The sequence below is a fragment of the Terrapene carolina genome, unplaced genomic scaffold, assembly GCF_002925995.2.
Source record: "Terrapene carolina triunguis isolate 2854851 unplaced genomic scaffold, T_m_triunguis-2.0 Scaffold85, whole genome shotgun sequence".
Classification (NCBI taxonomy): Eukaryota; Metazoa; Chordata; order Testudines; family Emydidae; genus Terrapene; species Terrapene triunguis.
Genome location: NW_020664436.1, coordinates 34,352,753 through 34,368,578, shown reverse-complemented (window position 1 = coordinate 34,368,578; position 15,826 = coordinate 34,352,753). Strand labels below are relative to the sequence as shown.

The 15,826-nt window shown below is 39.9% G+C and overlaps 1 protein-coding gene across 1 annotated transcript in view; it reads right to left on the bottom strand.

Moving 5' to 3' along the window:
- RSPH3 (radial spoke head 3) overlaps window positions 1–15,302 on the bottom strand; it is a 27,005-nt gene extending 11,703 nt beyond the window's left edge. Inside the window, exons 1-6 of the mRNA XM_026649574.2 lie at window positions 15,224–15,302; window positions 11,566–11,707; window positions 10,120–10,265; window positions 9,026–9,229; window positions 7,364–7,526; window positions 1,207–1,293 (exon numbers count right to left, since the gene is read on the bottom strand). Of these exons, the coding sequence (XP_026505359.1) occupies window positions 1,207–1,293; window positions 7,364–7,526; window positions 9,026–9,229; window positions 10,120–10,265; window positions 11,566–11,707; window positions 15,224–15,280 (799 nt within the window). The 5' untranslated portion in view covers window positions 15,281–15,302. The remainder of the gene's footprint in view (window positions 1–1,206; window positions 1,294–7,363; window positions 7,527–9,025; window positions 9,230–10,119; window positions 10,266–11,565; window positions 11,708–15,223) is intronic.
- Window positions 15,303–15,826: the final 524 nt, after the last annotated feature.

Here is a 15,826-nt window from a genome sequence, read left to right as displayed (position 1 = left end):
AGGAGCCAAGCAGATGTCTCCATGAAAAATGTGACTGATTTACACTGTTCCAAACCACCATATTGATTATGTCTAAAATTAATAGTGGAAAGTTACTAGCCACATGACTTTTCAGCCAATCATGACCAAGAATGTTTCTTCTGTTCTTATTCTTTCATTTAGAATGACCACATTGTTACATGGTTGGGATAATTTATACATGTGAGGCCACAGGCCTTTTGTTATATACCAGTGGCCTTAAACAATGTATATGCTTTTCAATTTGAGAAACAAAAGAGCCTTCAGTTTGTTCAATGGAAAACAATACAGTAAAAACTTTGGTATCCAGCATGTTGGGGGTCTAGGGGGTGCCGGTAAGTCAAAAATTTCGGTTAACTAAGAGGGAGGGAGTTTGGCTGTGAGAGGGAGCTCAGGGCTCGGGGTTGGGGCGTGGGAGGGGTTTCAGGGTGCCGGATCTGGTGGCGCTCACCTTGGGCAGCTCCCCACAAGCGGCGACATGTCCCTGCTGCTCCTAGGCAGAGGTGCAGCCAGGCGGCTCTGCGTGCTGCCTCCACCCACAGGAGCCTCCCCCACAGCCCCCATTGGCTGCGGTTCCTGGCCAATGGGAGCAGTGGAGCCAGTGCTTGGGGCAGGGTGGGGGCAGCGCATGGAGCCTCTGTGGCCGTTCCCCCACCTAGGAGCAGCAGGGATATGTCGCTACTTCTGGATATGGATATTAAAAGTCCAGTTGGATATCAGAAATGCCAGTTTCTAGAGCTTTCCGGTTGGTAAACTGCCGAATAACACAGCCTTTACTGCACAAGAACATAGTTTTGTTGTCTGTGAAATAAATGAGGAATATAAACTATGTAAATAAAAAGAGAACAATTAACATTCATTAACCATTTCACTTCTGCTGAACATAACAGAAACCTCTGTCAGAGACATTCCACATATGCTGTGTACTGTCAGTAGAGATGTGCTGCTGAAACACGCCTGGTATTTCTATTTTTTTTTCACTTGACCAATAATTACAAATCACCAGCATAAAATGGGTCTGGGAATTGTCCAACAGTCAGAAGGTTAAAAAAAAAAGAAAATGGTAAAATACCATCCCATTTGGACAATTGCAACTGTTAAAATATCATTTGCTTCTTTATTTCGCAATAATCTGACTGAAAAAAGTTAAGCAGGGTACACATTATATTCCATGACTTTGTAACTTACTGTCAAGCACTGCCCTTCCCAGAATCTTCTTCTCCAATGTCTTATCTACTTCTGCCATCACCCATGGAAGGAATTCTTTCTCAACATCTATAAGATTTATGGAGAGAAAGCAAGATAAAGTATTTTTATTAATGATGTGTTATAGGATCTTAGGGTCTATTTTCCACTAAATGTATGGTTGTTCCCCATTGTTGAATGAAGACTGGTCCATTAAAGACACTTGTCCTGTAAAGACCTGATTTTACAAGGAATTGAGTCTCCTCAACTGCCACTGACTTTAGTGGTTGTTGAGAGTGTGCAGCCTCTTGCTCAATCAGGCCCCAAGTTAAAAATGAAAAATTGCATTTAGTTAGATGAAAATAAGGTTCAGTAATTTAGGATAGTAACAGTTCTGCTTTTAATTTGAACATATCCTGCCCTCTGTCCTGTCCAAACTGTTTAATTGTCTATGCCCAAGGAGTTCCTGCTTATCCTGGTATTTCCAACATTATCCTATTTTAACAAGACAACCCTATGTCTTGCCATATTTGCAAGATATACACAGGTTCTGCTTGTGCCCAGTGACTGATGCTGTGTAAAAAACTTAGATAGAAAGTACTTTCAGGGCCCATGAAATGTCACTATATTCAACACGAAGTTTCAATGCAACATAACATTTGCATGTAATTGTCATACTGACAAAGTTTTCTCTCATTACTTAGGTCCTCAAAAGTGGCATTTCTCAGGCAAAAATAAGTTGTACACCGTAGCAGGCAGCTTGTAGCAAAAGGCCAAACAGAATTGTATTGGAAACCTTGGGGATGCTTTAAAGTCATCAATAATGGCAGCAGTTTACTTATTGGAAGTGCACTTAAGTTTCACTGTATTAATAAATTAAAAAGCAAGAAGTACAGAATTGAACTCCTTGGACCTGACAGTACCTCTCTTCTTGCCAGCTAGATCTCTACTTACAAGTAGTCATAATAAGACTCTGAGTGTTTGTTTCTGAGATAGACAGATCAAAGGGTTAGCCAAATTTACAAGTGCAGTGCATGAATGAGTGGACTGACCCACAAGAAGAATTACTGTTCAAGCTAAACATGTGATTGGGCTGATTTATTAGGCCAAATTGTTAAACCTTCTGGACTCATCATATGGGACCAGAAAAAAAGGGCATTCAAAGTTAAAAATTCTATTTCAGTAGTTTGAACTTCAGCCACTGATAGTAGCCAAAATAATGCAGAGAGAGCATTTTCATTCAATTCTAACTATGTGATCTCCGCAGACATCCATGGTATCAATGTGCATAAAAATATGCCATAGAAACTTTGTTTTGAAGCAGGAACCCAAGGTAGTAGAAATTTGGCAATACATCTTATCTAATTTTCTCACATCTTTTAATCTACCACTATTTATCCCCATCACTCTTTTTTTTTTTTTTTTTTGGTAAGTGAATGGACTGTTTGTGAAAGATGGAATGATGGCGTTGAGAAAAAGTCCTCTCCCCTTAGAAATCCAGGAAGGAGGGACCATTTCTAGAGCTGAGCATCTGGCTCATTTCTATGGCTGTTCACCCTTAGACCATTCTTCTTAGACTGCCATCAAGAAAGCCAAACCTGATGATGTTTTCTGTGTCATGGACACCTACCACTAGATATTCCTCAGAGACCCACAACTCATATCACAGAAGCCAAAGAAGAGTCATTAAATGGTAATGACCTTCAGGGCCTAATCTGAGTCAAGAAGCAGAAGCACATGTCTATATTTTGCATGCAATGCTGGATATACATGTAGATGTGCATAGCTAAACAGATGCCCTCTTTTTCATGCATAGAACTGTTTACACCTACTTCTGGCAGAAAATCTGGCTCTCAATCACTGTGATTCACAGGAGTGACCTAAAGATGATGGGTTTCATGAATTATTATAAATTCCTTGAGCCATCCAGTTCTGCCTCTTGCACTCCCTTTTCACATCCATCCTGTCTCTTAAGGTGACGACTACTGGTTTTCAGTTAGGAAGAAGGAATTGCAGTTTTATTTATAGCTGGCTTTCACAGGCACTCCATGCGTAAGCTGCATGGAATTATAATGTCTTCACTACACTACAATTGTAAACATATTGTGGCAGCCAATTATAACATGGTTGCCCCCCTCCAGTCATTGTTTTAATACTTTTTGCTTTTTCCAGTATAGATGGAAACAAACTCTTATAATCATATTAAGAAAACCATACTACAGCTCTGATTTTGTCAGGTCTGTAGTATGGTTACAGCAAGCTATGGTACACAGACTAGACCAAACTAAGTTATAACACAACCTGGGCATTAAGTTAGATAGCTGCCTGCTGGTATGGTAAAATATTGTAGTGCAGATGGTCCCTTGGGCAGCAGTTTGTGGAAGATGTTCACCTCACGAGCTGAGGAGCATGACTGTAACATGCAATGACCCTGCTGATAGAGGGTGGAAAAACAATTGTGTACTTTTTAAACACCAGTCTCCCTCTAGGCCAATAATTGCAGGTGTGCCACAATGTTATTCTTCCAGGGACCTAAAAAGGTCAGACTTTGAAGCCACTGATTTGCATAACTGCTATTTCCTTTTTAACAAATTCTGAAACTTTCCATGCCAGAGAAACAATTCACTTTAGATTTAAAAAATGTAAATACTTGATTATCTTTCTAATAACATATCTCTTTGTGTAGTGTCCAGTTTGAATGGCAACAAGGTTTGCTCTGATTGCACTGGCCTGGAAGTTGAATGGTTATTTTTTTGAATACCATGTACCTAAGTTGCTGAAACTAGTAGGCACTTGGCTAACCTTTTCATGCCATAATCACTGAGCTTCTAGGGTGATCCAAGCTGCCAGAAAGGGAATATTCAATCAGTAGGTTCTCTTTTGTGGAGTTTTTAGTGCTCATGAAAGCTGCCAGACCGATAGCTATGGAGACTTAGTCTTCCATTTGTTTGAAGGGCAAAGCATAGGTGGAGCAGTGCTGTATCCTCATGTCACAGAGGCCAAGTTTAGTGCCACCCCCCACCACATGTGAGAGCAGGTGTTGGGGTAGGCAAGAACCTATCCACAGCATCCTTCAGAAGCAGAACAGGGGAGGGTTTGGCATGCAAGGGGTGAAGAATCAAGGAGCTAAAGATAGTGTGGGGCAGACTAAAGGAAAAGGGCAATTAGTGGAGTAAATCTAGCAGTTCTGCTCCCCATACTGTTTTCTCACTGTTTATTCCCTGACATCCATTCTGCTTTCTGTTCTCTGTTCCCTGCTTGGCCCCTGCCTGTCTTCCATACTGTCTCCACTACTGCCCCTGCCTGATCAGGAAGATCCTTGTTCCAACCAATTCGTCCCCTCTTCTGATAATGTTTAACAGCATCAAATACCCCAAAAACATCTATGTGGGTGAAACCAGACAATCACTATGCTCTCAAATGAACTCATTCAGAAAAATGATAAAAGACAAAAACACCATCTCTCCTGTGGGTGAACACTTTTCACAAAGCAGTCACTCCATATTTGATCTTTCAATACTCGTTCTCAAAGGAAACCAGCATAACCACCTTCAAAAGGCAAGCCTGGGAACTGAAATTCATAACTCTGGTAGATACCAAAAACCATAGACTCAACAAGGACACTGGTTTTATGGCTGATTACAACAATCTGTAACACACCACACTGCCTGCTACCCTTAATTGCCCATTTCAAACGCCTTCCTTATGTATAACAATCTAACCCTCAATTGCCCACTTCATTTCAAGTGACGCATGTTCATTTTCATTATCTGAGTCAGATACCACCAGCAGAAGGTTGATTTTCTTTTTTGGTGGTTCAGGTTCTGTAGTTCCCTACAACATGTGTTACCCCTTATGCTTAACAGTCCGTCCTACCTTATATTTTGCTCAGACACTCTGATTTCCTTCCCCAGACTTGAAGACCACTTCTGTGTAGCTCAAAAGCTTGTACCTTCCACCAACAGAAGTTGGTCCAATAATAGATATTACCTCACCTATCTTGTCTCTCTCATATCCTGGGACCAGCATGGTTACAAGCAACACAGCAAACAATCTTTAACAGGGTTTTTAAATGATTCTCAAAAAATCTGAACTCTTTGAGCATCCCACTTTATCACACCTACAGCTCAGCCTATGTTTGTCTGTGTTCCCATTAACTTTCACTTTCCATTTAAATTAAGTTGTGAGTTTTTAATGCATTGAATTTAGCTCTTTTCAATAAAACAATTATTAGCTACTGGTGTCACAAATAGGATCTAGTTGTATATGAGTGACCAGCAATGTTAGTTTTAAAATTGACTTTTTAAAAAAAAAAATACCAAATATGCCAGTCACAAATGTAAATAATGAATGAAATTTAGTTTTATTGTTTACATCTGGATAACCAATACTAAATGATAGAAGGACTGTAAACTTCTTAAGTTATTGTGAATTTTATGGTTATTTTATATGTTAGATTTAGGACTGTCGATTAATCGCAGTTAACTCATGCGATTAAACTCAAAAAAATTAATCGCAATTAATTGCAGTTTTAATTGCACTATTAAACAATAGAATACCAACTGAAATTATATATTTTGGATGTTTTTCTACATTTTCATATAGTATTCTGTGTTGTAATTGAAATCAGTGTATATTATTTTTATTACAACTATTTGCACTGTAAAAATGATAAACAAAAGAAATAGTATTTTTCAATTCACCTCATACAAGTACTGTAGTGCAATCCCTTTGTTGTGACAGTGCAACTTACAAATGTAGATTTTTGTGTGTTACATAACTGCACTCAAAAACAAAACAATGTAAAACTTCAGAGCCCACAAGTCCACTCAGTCCTACTTCTTGTTCAGCCAATCACTAAGACAAACAAGTTTGTTTACATTGATGGGAGATAATGCTGCTCACTTATTTATAATGTCACCTGAAAGTGAGAACAGGCATTTGCATGACACTTTTGTAGCTGGCACTGCAAGGTATTTATGTGCCAGATACGCTAAACATTCGTAGGCCCCTTCATGCTTCGACCACCATTCCAGAGGACATGCTTCCATGCTGATGACGCTCGTTAAAAAAAGAATGTGTTAATTAAATTTGTGACTGAACTCCTTGAGGGAGAATTGTATGTCCCCTGTTCTGTTTAACCGCATTCTGCCATATATTTCATGTTATAGCTGTCTCAGATGATGACCCAGCACATGTTGTTCATTTTAAGAACACTTTCACTGCAGATTTGACAAAGCGCAAAGAAGGTACCAATGTGAGATTTTTAAAGATAGCTACAGCACTCAACTCAAGGTTTAAGAATCTGAAGTGCCTTCCAAAATCTGAGAGGGACGAGGTGTGGAGCATTTCTTTCAGAAGTCTTAAAAGAGCAACACTCCGATGCGGGAACTACAGAACCTGAACCACCAAAAAAGAAAATCAACCTTCTGCTGGTGGTATCTGACTCAGATAATGAAAATGAACATGCGTCGGTCTGCACTGCTTTGGATTGTTATCGAGGAGAACCTGTCACCAGCATGGACGTACGTCCCCTGGAATGGTGGTTGAAGCATGAAGGGACATATGAATCTGTAGCGCATCTGACACGTAAATATCTTGCGATACCGGCTACAACAGTGCTATGAGAACACCTATTCTCACTTTCAGGTGACACTGTGAACAAGAAGCGGGCAGCATAATCTTCTGCAAATGTAAACAAACTTGTTTGAGTGATTGGCTGAACAAGAAGTAGGATTGAGTGGACTTGCGGGCTGTAAAATTTTACATTGTTTTATTTTTGAATGCAGTTTTTTTGTACATAATTCAAGTTCAACTTTCATGATAAAGAGATTGCACTACAGTACTTGTATTAGGTGAATTGAAAAATACTATTTCTTTTGTTTTTATACAGTGCAAATACTTGTAATCAAAAATAAAGTGAGCACTGTACACTTTGTATTCTGTGTTGTAATTGAAATCAATTTATTTGAAAATGTAGAAAACATCCAAAATATTAAACAATAATAGAATACCATTTATTTAAACAGTGCGATTAATCGTATGATTAATCGCTATTAATTTTTTTAATTGTGCGATTTATTGCGATTAATTTTTTTAATTGCTTGACAGCCCTAGTTATATTACATGCTTCCTGTAAAGAAAAAAAAATAGTACAAACCTCTTTCTACAGGATCATAGAAATATCCACTCTCACGAAGACTACTAAAGACTGAAGGAATGAGATCAGCCAGGTAATGCTGAGCAAATGCCCTTGCTGCAATTTTCTCTGAAGTCTCCTTCTGCTTTTGAAGCAATTGTGACTGTTGATTTTTGCGACGTTCCTGTCAAAAGAATGTTATATGTAAAATTTGCAGCCTTTTAGCTGTTAATTCCAAAACCCCAAAAAGAGAACATTAATAAAACATGAATTTTTAAAACACGCAACAGGCATATAAACTGAGGGAGGTCAATTGTTCCTTGGATAACTACACATAACTTATATGGGGTCCATCTGTGTGTACATAGACCTTTCAGGTGGACAAAAATGTTTTTTAAAATGGACAAATTATATTCAAAACTGCTGAATGCCCAGAATCACATTATTCACAGCCATTTCAGCAAAATGGTTCCCTTCATTTACTTTTTTTTATATTTGGTACATCTGTAAAGCAGTGATTTTGTATTTGCTGACTTCATGCCCTTCTCTGGTGTCTCAGCATGAACTGGGGCTGATGACATGGAAATCCCTATTGTTGATAAAGCAGGAGGTCTGCTTCTGGGGTGGGGAAAGGCAAATCTGGTTTTACTTAAAGATTTTCTAAAGTTTTCAGCGCTCTCATTTTCTGTTCTATTTAGTATAAAATAACAGTATTAAAAATATAAATAAAACTGCTGAATGTTAAACAAAAACAGTCACTATTGGTCAGAGCTCCCCAAGGGAAGAACCACAGGCAGAAAGTCCAGGTGGACATGCTGGGTAAGCACAGTCAATACACAGGGGTACTGTAGCTGAGGACTTTGTCTACGAGTGGGAGAACTGCAGAATTCCATCCAAGAGACAGTAAGGGCATGAGAATTGACATCTTATGGGGTGCACTCAGGGAGACCAGAGAAGGAGAAAGAGATGCAGGTAGTCCTGCAACCATGACTATCGCCGCCACTTTATGGCTGTCTGAGGATTTCTGGCTCTTTTGATTGCAGCTACAGGATCTAAGCATTTTTAAAAAGATTAGATCTAAAAAAATGTTACTACGGTCTATGGTGTAATTTTCTAAATACTGCCCTTTGTTTCCAAAAAATGCCTTTTGCTGAGAAGTTAAACACAATGACAGCTGGGCACTTTAATATACCTCATTTGCTACATACAGATCATGAAAAGTGTTTGTACACTCAGGATTTTGTGCATTAAGAAGTTGGATGTTTTCTTTTTAATTTTAGAGCACTGCAAGCATTCATTTGAGAGGTATCTTTGTGAAAATCTTCAGTTAACTGCTTGACTAAATTATTTTATCAGATATATAAGGCAAAATGCTGTCAGGTTCTGTACTGCGTATGAGATACATTTCTGTGAAGTGGTTACATTCCAGTTTGAATATCAGTACTTTACAGGAACCACAACATTCTGCTGATGTATGGAAACTACTATAAAAATGCAGAAGTAAAGGCATTAAATCGAGCTATTTTTATAGCTGTCTAACCTGACGTTGCCCCTTTAAGTTAAGCAAACTTATTTTAGGTTTTGTCTTTGTCTTCCAGTGGTGTAAAGCCAAATGAATACAAGCTTGCAGAAGACCAAAGGTCAAGACACTGACATCGTTGGACTGCTCTATCGTATTGATACCTTTTCTTCTCTGTGTCGCCTCTCTTGCTCCTCAAGGCGTTGTACTTCAGCGAGCTCGGCATTGCGTAGTTCCTCATATGCATACTGATGTGCCCGCAGATTGGCCAGCTCTTCTTCTTCCATGACTTCTAGCAAAGCTTGTTCAATGATTTTTCCAATCAAAACTTCTAGCATTGGTTTGACTTCAATGTCAAAGTCAAAGAGCTGAGGATGAAAGCAAATTAAACAGAGATTTATGTATCCAGGTCCCAATGAATTTAAAGTCTTATCAAGGTGAACAGAAATGCTTACATCTGCAATAGCTGGTGAGATCACAAGTGTGGGAAGACAGTTTTGTGCAGCTGTAATGTTACCAACTGTGGCAAGGAATGTGTGAAATTCTGAACTCAGAATGGGGCAAAAAGAGAAGCAAAGGATAAGGTGCTATTTGGGAGATGGGCAGTACCAGATCATATGGAGGATTTAGGTAATTTCACAGTTTTAAAAAAGAATTCCTCCAGTCCTCACTAAGTGATGTGTATGATCCAGATTAAATACCACTAAACATGAATACTGGTAGTTCTGTCATTCTCTTCCCTCCTCTAATGGTAGTTCCTGCCACCTCAGCAGCTCAGCCTCTCTCTCTGTCTGAGATCCTTTCAGGCTCCCCTCTCTTTAAGAAAGCATCCATAGCAACGTGCAATAGGTCTAAGTCTGTCTGGTGGGCCCAGTCAACAGACCAGTTCAAAACACAGTCACTTTTGGGGCCTCCAGTCAGAGGCAGAAGGCTAGACTGGACACAAACCATGCTCACATGCACATCCCTAGTCCCCTCATGCTGAATTTTATTATTCAGACATGCAGCGAATTTCTGAACGTTTTAATTTTTACTGCAAAAAAGTAAAACATTAGCATTCGAGGAGAGGCATTTTCCTTAACATTATCATTATCCTCACAGTAAAGTACTCTAGACATTATAGGGAATTTTTAATCTCACTACAAAGAGTAGTTCCTCCATGTCTCTTGACTGATTTAAACTCTTCATTTTGTATCACAAACTTATTTCGTACATAAGAAATGTTGCTATGGTTGCAGACCCAAATTTGCATTTGTACCTCTCCTTCTTCTATCTGTGTGGCCACATCTCTCCCTGTTTTGGCTGGGATGAAGAGTGGAGTAGGTGGTCTGTCCAGAAAAGCATCTGTTTGACACTCCACATCAACCTCTATTATGCGGTCACCAAGCTCTTCCAGATACAACTCTATGAAGCAATAGTATGATGAATACTGTATGTAGGGTTCTGTTTTGCACAAAAAGCCAATGTGGCAAACTAATTGTTAACAGAGGTAAATTATCATATTAAAATAATGTACAATAAAATGATTGCTACAAAGTTAAAGACTCAATGTAATATTTACACCCATTTTTCTGTGTGGGAGCTACCATTCTCATATTGTCCATAGTGTCTGATATATTTAATGGGATATGATTCATAAAGTGATATTTCATTTGTTAGATTTCACAAGTTGATGAGGTCATTTTGATTAAGTGTAGACTATCAGGTTTTAGCTCACTTTGTGAAATACTGTTCCAGGTGGAGTTAATTCTGATAAAGCAGGTTAAAAGAAAGGCCACAGATAGCATATCTACTAACAGCTATGTTTAAAATGTGTGTGTGTTTTAATTCTCCATGGTATGTTCATTTTGAGAGGCAGTGGCTAAGTGGATGAGACTAGGTCTGTTGTATTGAGACCTGGGTTCTCCTTGTACCTTTTCAGAAATAACCTTCAGATAAATGAGAATCAGAGCAGTTTCTCATCTGTAAAATGTGTGTGGGGAGGGGAAGGGCTGAGATACAAGACCTTGCTCAGTAATAAGGGCTGGGAAGTGTACAAGATTATTAACACTATTTAGTGGATAAAGTAAGAGATTAGAACTAATTGGGTCAAAAGGAATGTAAATGGGGGAAAAGCCATTGCTGCTGCAATTAGGAAACAGGAGGGCAGGGTGCTCACTGGAACCTGAGAGCATATTCAATGCCACTGGAAAATTCAGAAAATTAAGAACAAGTGTCCTGTGAGCATGTGCAAATGGCATTTTCCCCACAGTGGTGTACAGCTCAGCCAAATCTGAACAGATTTTCAGAGGCAGCAAAAGACACTGCACTGACCTGAAAGCTATCCTCTTGCCAGATTTCAAGTTCCTGCTACAAACCATTGAGGGCTAAAAAAGATGTAGTTTTTCTTTATTTTCCCAACAGCAGCCTTATTTTTGGAAATGGCTCCACCACTTTTGCCCAAACTTTCAAAAAAAATTTCAACCTGAGCCAGATACCAAACATGGAAAATTTCAGCCTGAATGGATAAATTTGTTAAAAGTTCTAAACAACTGAAAACAGGACGTTATAATCGGAGGGGACAGACAACCTTAAACTACTGATGTTACTATCAGCTCCTCCTACAATACTATTAACAATGTGAATTAAACTAAGTATGCTAATATGGATCAATGAAATTTTTTTTGTTTTTAATATTAGATCAAGATTTTTTTCAACATTCTACCTGTCTGCACATCAACATGCTTTCTGCCCTCTACAGGCTCTGGAGTTCTTGACTGAAGCTGCTCTTTTGCTCGTTTTCTGGCAAGTGCTTTCCTGTGAGCCTCTCGCTGCCTTTGGATCTCAAGAGGGTCAGGCTGAGCAGTCTGGGGTTTGATACAAAAAGTTTCTTAGTTTTGCAGGGGAAAATTCCAGCACAAATTATACACAAAATTACTACTAAATAATTTCTAAATACAAGTGATTTTTTAAAATTTCTACAAATCGAATTATTTAGATCAGCTCTAAGATATGGCCCCTGCAAAGACTTTCACAACTTCTTAACTTTACATACTGTGAGTTGTCCCATGGACTTCAGTGCATAAAATTAAACGGGTGTGTAAATCTTTGCAGGATAGGGGGCTAAGGAAGTAGTGTGCTAGCTACACTAAATTGCTATTTGGAAATATCCAATAGCTTAAAAGTGTGGTTCTATTTTGAAAAATAAGCTGTTTAAAAATGGCATGAGTTTACTAACAGACTTGCTCTCTGAAATTTTTCAGTCATGCCTGCCGGCTTACTTCATTGTCTAAAGCAAGTCTTTACTCCAGTTAGCAGAGCATAGCCCAGACAGTTATGAGGGTGAAAAGGATTCTGTTCTAGGTTGCATATTGTCAACAGAATTGTTTACTAATTTCTGATTACAGAATCTTTATTGTTGGTGAAGGGTGAGCCAGAAGGTACCCATGACTTTTAGATTCAATATTGCACTTGCAGAATTGTCAGTTAGGAAATCATTTTTTAAACTTTATAAACAGAGCAAATTTGATATGTAATCAGAAAGAGATAACCATGGAACCATTTCCACAAAGTCACTTTTGAGTACAATGGTCCTTTAAATCCAAAAGTTGATCTACTCTAAAAAGGATCTGTTGGAGAACATTCTCTGGAAACTCTCTAAAATATTAATCAGAAATATCACAAGACATTGAATGCCTCTGCTTCAAATAAACATTGCTTGTGAACGCTAGACCCAACAATTCTCTATAAAGGGCTATAATGTATCCACCTAAACCACATGGAACCAAACTGCTGGCACTTAAAATTAAAATGGTCATAGAGCAGTTTTTAAACTAAGGGCTGGGGGAAAGCCAACAGGTGCGGAGAAGCATGTGGCTCGGACAGAGACATCCCTTGGGGGAGGATCTATTAATGGAGATTCTTTATGTCCTAGTAAGGAGAAGAGGATGGAAGATGATAAAATACGGGTAGGATCTAATGAGAAACAGTCAACTGAAAAAGAGACCCATTCAATGACATCGTGTAATGGCAGACAGCTAAAAAGTGACAAGTTTTTAAAAGTGCTTATATACAAATGCTAGAAGTCTAAATAATAAGATGGGTGAACTAGAGTGCCTCATATTAAATGAGGATATTGATTTAATAGGCTTCACAGAAACTTGGTGGAATGAGGATAATCAATGGAACAGAGTAATACCAGGGTACAAAATATATCGGAAGGACAAAACAGGTCGTGCGGGGGGGAGTGGCACTATATGTGAAAGAAAGCATAGAATCAAATGAAGTAAAAAGCTTAAATGAACCAACTGTACCATAAAATCTCTATGGATATTAATTCCATGCTTGAATAATAAGAATATAGCAGTAGGGATATACTACTGACCACCTCACCAGGATAGTGGTATTGACTGCGAAATGCTCAGAGAGATTAGAGAGGCTATAAAAATAGAAAACTCAATAACAATGGGGGATTTCAACTATCCCCATATTGACTGGGTACATGTCGCATCAAGATGGGATGCAGAGATAAAGTTTTTTGACACCTTAAATGACTGCTTCTTGGAGCAGCTAGTCCTGGAACCAGGGTCGGCTACAGGGTTTTGGCCGCCCTAAGCAGCCAAAACAAAAAACAAAAAAAAAGCTGCGATCGTGATCTGCGGCGGCAATTCAGCGGGAGGTCCTTCGCTCCCAGGCGGAGTGAGGGACCGTCCGCCGAATTGCCGCCGAATACCTGGACGTGCCGCCCCTCTCCGGAGCCGCCACCCCAAGCACCTGTTTGACAAGCTGGTGCCTGGAGCCGGCCCTGCCTGGAACCCACAAGAGGAGAGATAATTCTTGATTTAGTCTTAAGTGGAGCACAGGATCTGGTCCAACATGTGAATATACCCGGATCACTTGGTAATAGTGCCCATAATATAATTAAATTTAACATCCCCGTGGCAGGGAAAACACAACAGCAGCCCAACATGGTAACATTTAATTTCAGAAAGGGGGGCTACACAAAAATGAGGAAGTTAGTTAAACAGAAGTTAAAATGTACAGTGCCAAAAGTGAAATCCCTACAAGCTGCATGGGAACTTTTTAAAGACACCATAATAGAGGCTCAACTTAAATGTACACCCCAAATTAAAAAACATAGTAAGAGAACCAAAAAAGTTACACCGTGACTAAACAACAAAGTAAAAGAAGCAGTGAGAGGCAAAAAGGCATCATTTAAAAAGTGGAAGTTAAATCCTAGTGAGGAAAATAGAAAGGAGCATAAACTCTGGCAAGTGAAGTGTAAAAATATAATTAGGAAGTCCAAAAAAGAATTTGAAGAACAGCTAGCCAAAGACTCAAAAAGTAATCACAAAAAAAATTTTTTTTTTAAGTACATCAGAAGCAGGAAGCCTGCTAAACAACCAGTGGGGCTACTAGAGGATTGAAATGCTAAAGGAGCGCTCAAGGACGATAAGGCCATTGTGGAGAAACTAAATGAATTCTTTGCATCGGTCTTCATGACTGAGGATGTGAGGGAGATTCCAAAACCTGAGCCACTCTTTTTAGGTGACAAATCTGAGGAACTGTCCCAAAGTGGTCATTTTATAGTTGATAGTGTCACTGTTTATCCTGATTTCTATGGTAATGGCACCACTTCACAGCTCCACATCATACATCATCTTAACACTGACATAAGCTTTCAAATGATGTATGATGTGTGTGTGTGTAGAGAGGATGTACTAAGTGTCTACTGCTCACTTACTGGAATAGTCCTGCATCTACAGGATAAGTGAGCACAAGTTAACTTAGAAACAATATTCCCAGAGTTGTGCTAATATCCAGGGGCGGGTTCGGTGGCATGCCTGCGGGGAGGTCTGCCGGTCCCGCGCCGTCGGCGTACCCGCCGCCAAAACCGCAGGGCCGGCGGACCTCCCGCAGGCATGCCGCCGAAGGCAGCCTGACTGCTGCCCTCACGGTGACCGGCAGGCCGCCCCCCACGGCTTGCTGCCCCAGGCACACGCTTGGTGCGCTGGTGCCTGGAGCCGCCCCTGCTAATATCACTGAGATGCTGATGAACAAACCAGGAAGTAAATAAAGTTGTGTTGGCTTATACTCAATAGCATATACACAAAAAGGAAATGAAAAAGGAGAAAACTTCTTAATCTAAAGTTTTCCCAACACTGTTAAAAAAAAAATCTGAACAGTGGAAGTTCACATGAAAATACATTACAGCATTTCTAGAAACTGTGAAAAAACCCACATATTAATCCAAGAGGAGAACCCATGGTTGTGCTTTATGTAAAATGAAAGTACAAATGGGTAAAAATCATTATTCTATAATAGTTCTATTGACTCTTAGTTTTTAACAAAGCTATAATAAGATTTAAGTAAACAGAACCTACCCAAGGTAATGCATGAAGGGCATAAGTGTTGCCTCGTACCACTCTCCTATCGTACATGAGGTTCGCATAGCGAACAGGTTCTTCCTCTCTGTAACACATCACATCATAAAGGAACAAAATCAACAGAGCTGGTTATGGATCGTGTCACATTGTAGTATCTCTGAAGAGTGAGACCCAGCTGGGTGTCAATAAAGGCCTAAAGAACAAACCACACCAACAACAGGGATGCTACTTAAAGAAATTAGCCCCTGCATCCCCCTTCTTGTACACGTCCATCTCAGCTATTGACTAGGCAGGCAACCCCTCACACTGCAGAGCTGATGCACCCCTAGTCCCACGGTCCTGGCACCTCCCCAGGCCAGGGCTTAGTTACAGCAAGTATGTGCCTTGGGCAGGAAGGGACAGGGTGCGGTGAGGGCGGGGACTGCTGTGGGGCAGGGAGTACGGGGGGCAGGGGTATGCTGGGGGGAAGGGGGCAGGCTGAGGACAGGTAAAGGCAGGGGTGGGCAGAAGGTGCTGGGGGACGGGACAGGGGCACTGGGAGACAAGACAGGCTGAGGGGGTCAGGGGTGCTGGGGCAGGGGACACTGTGGGACAAGAGGG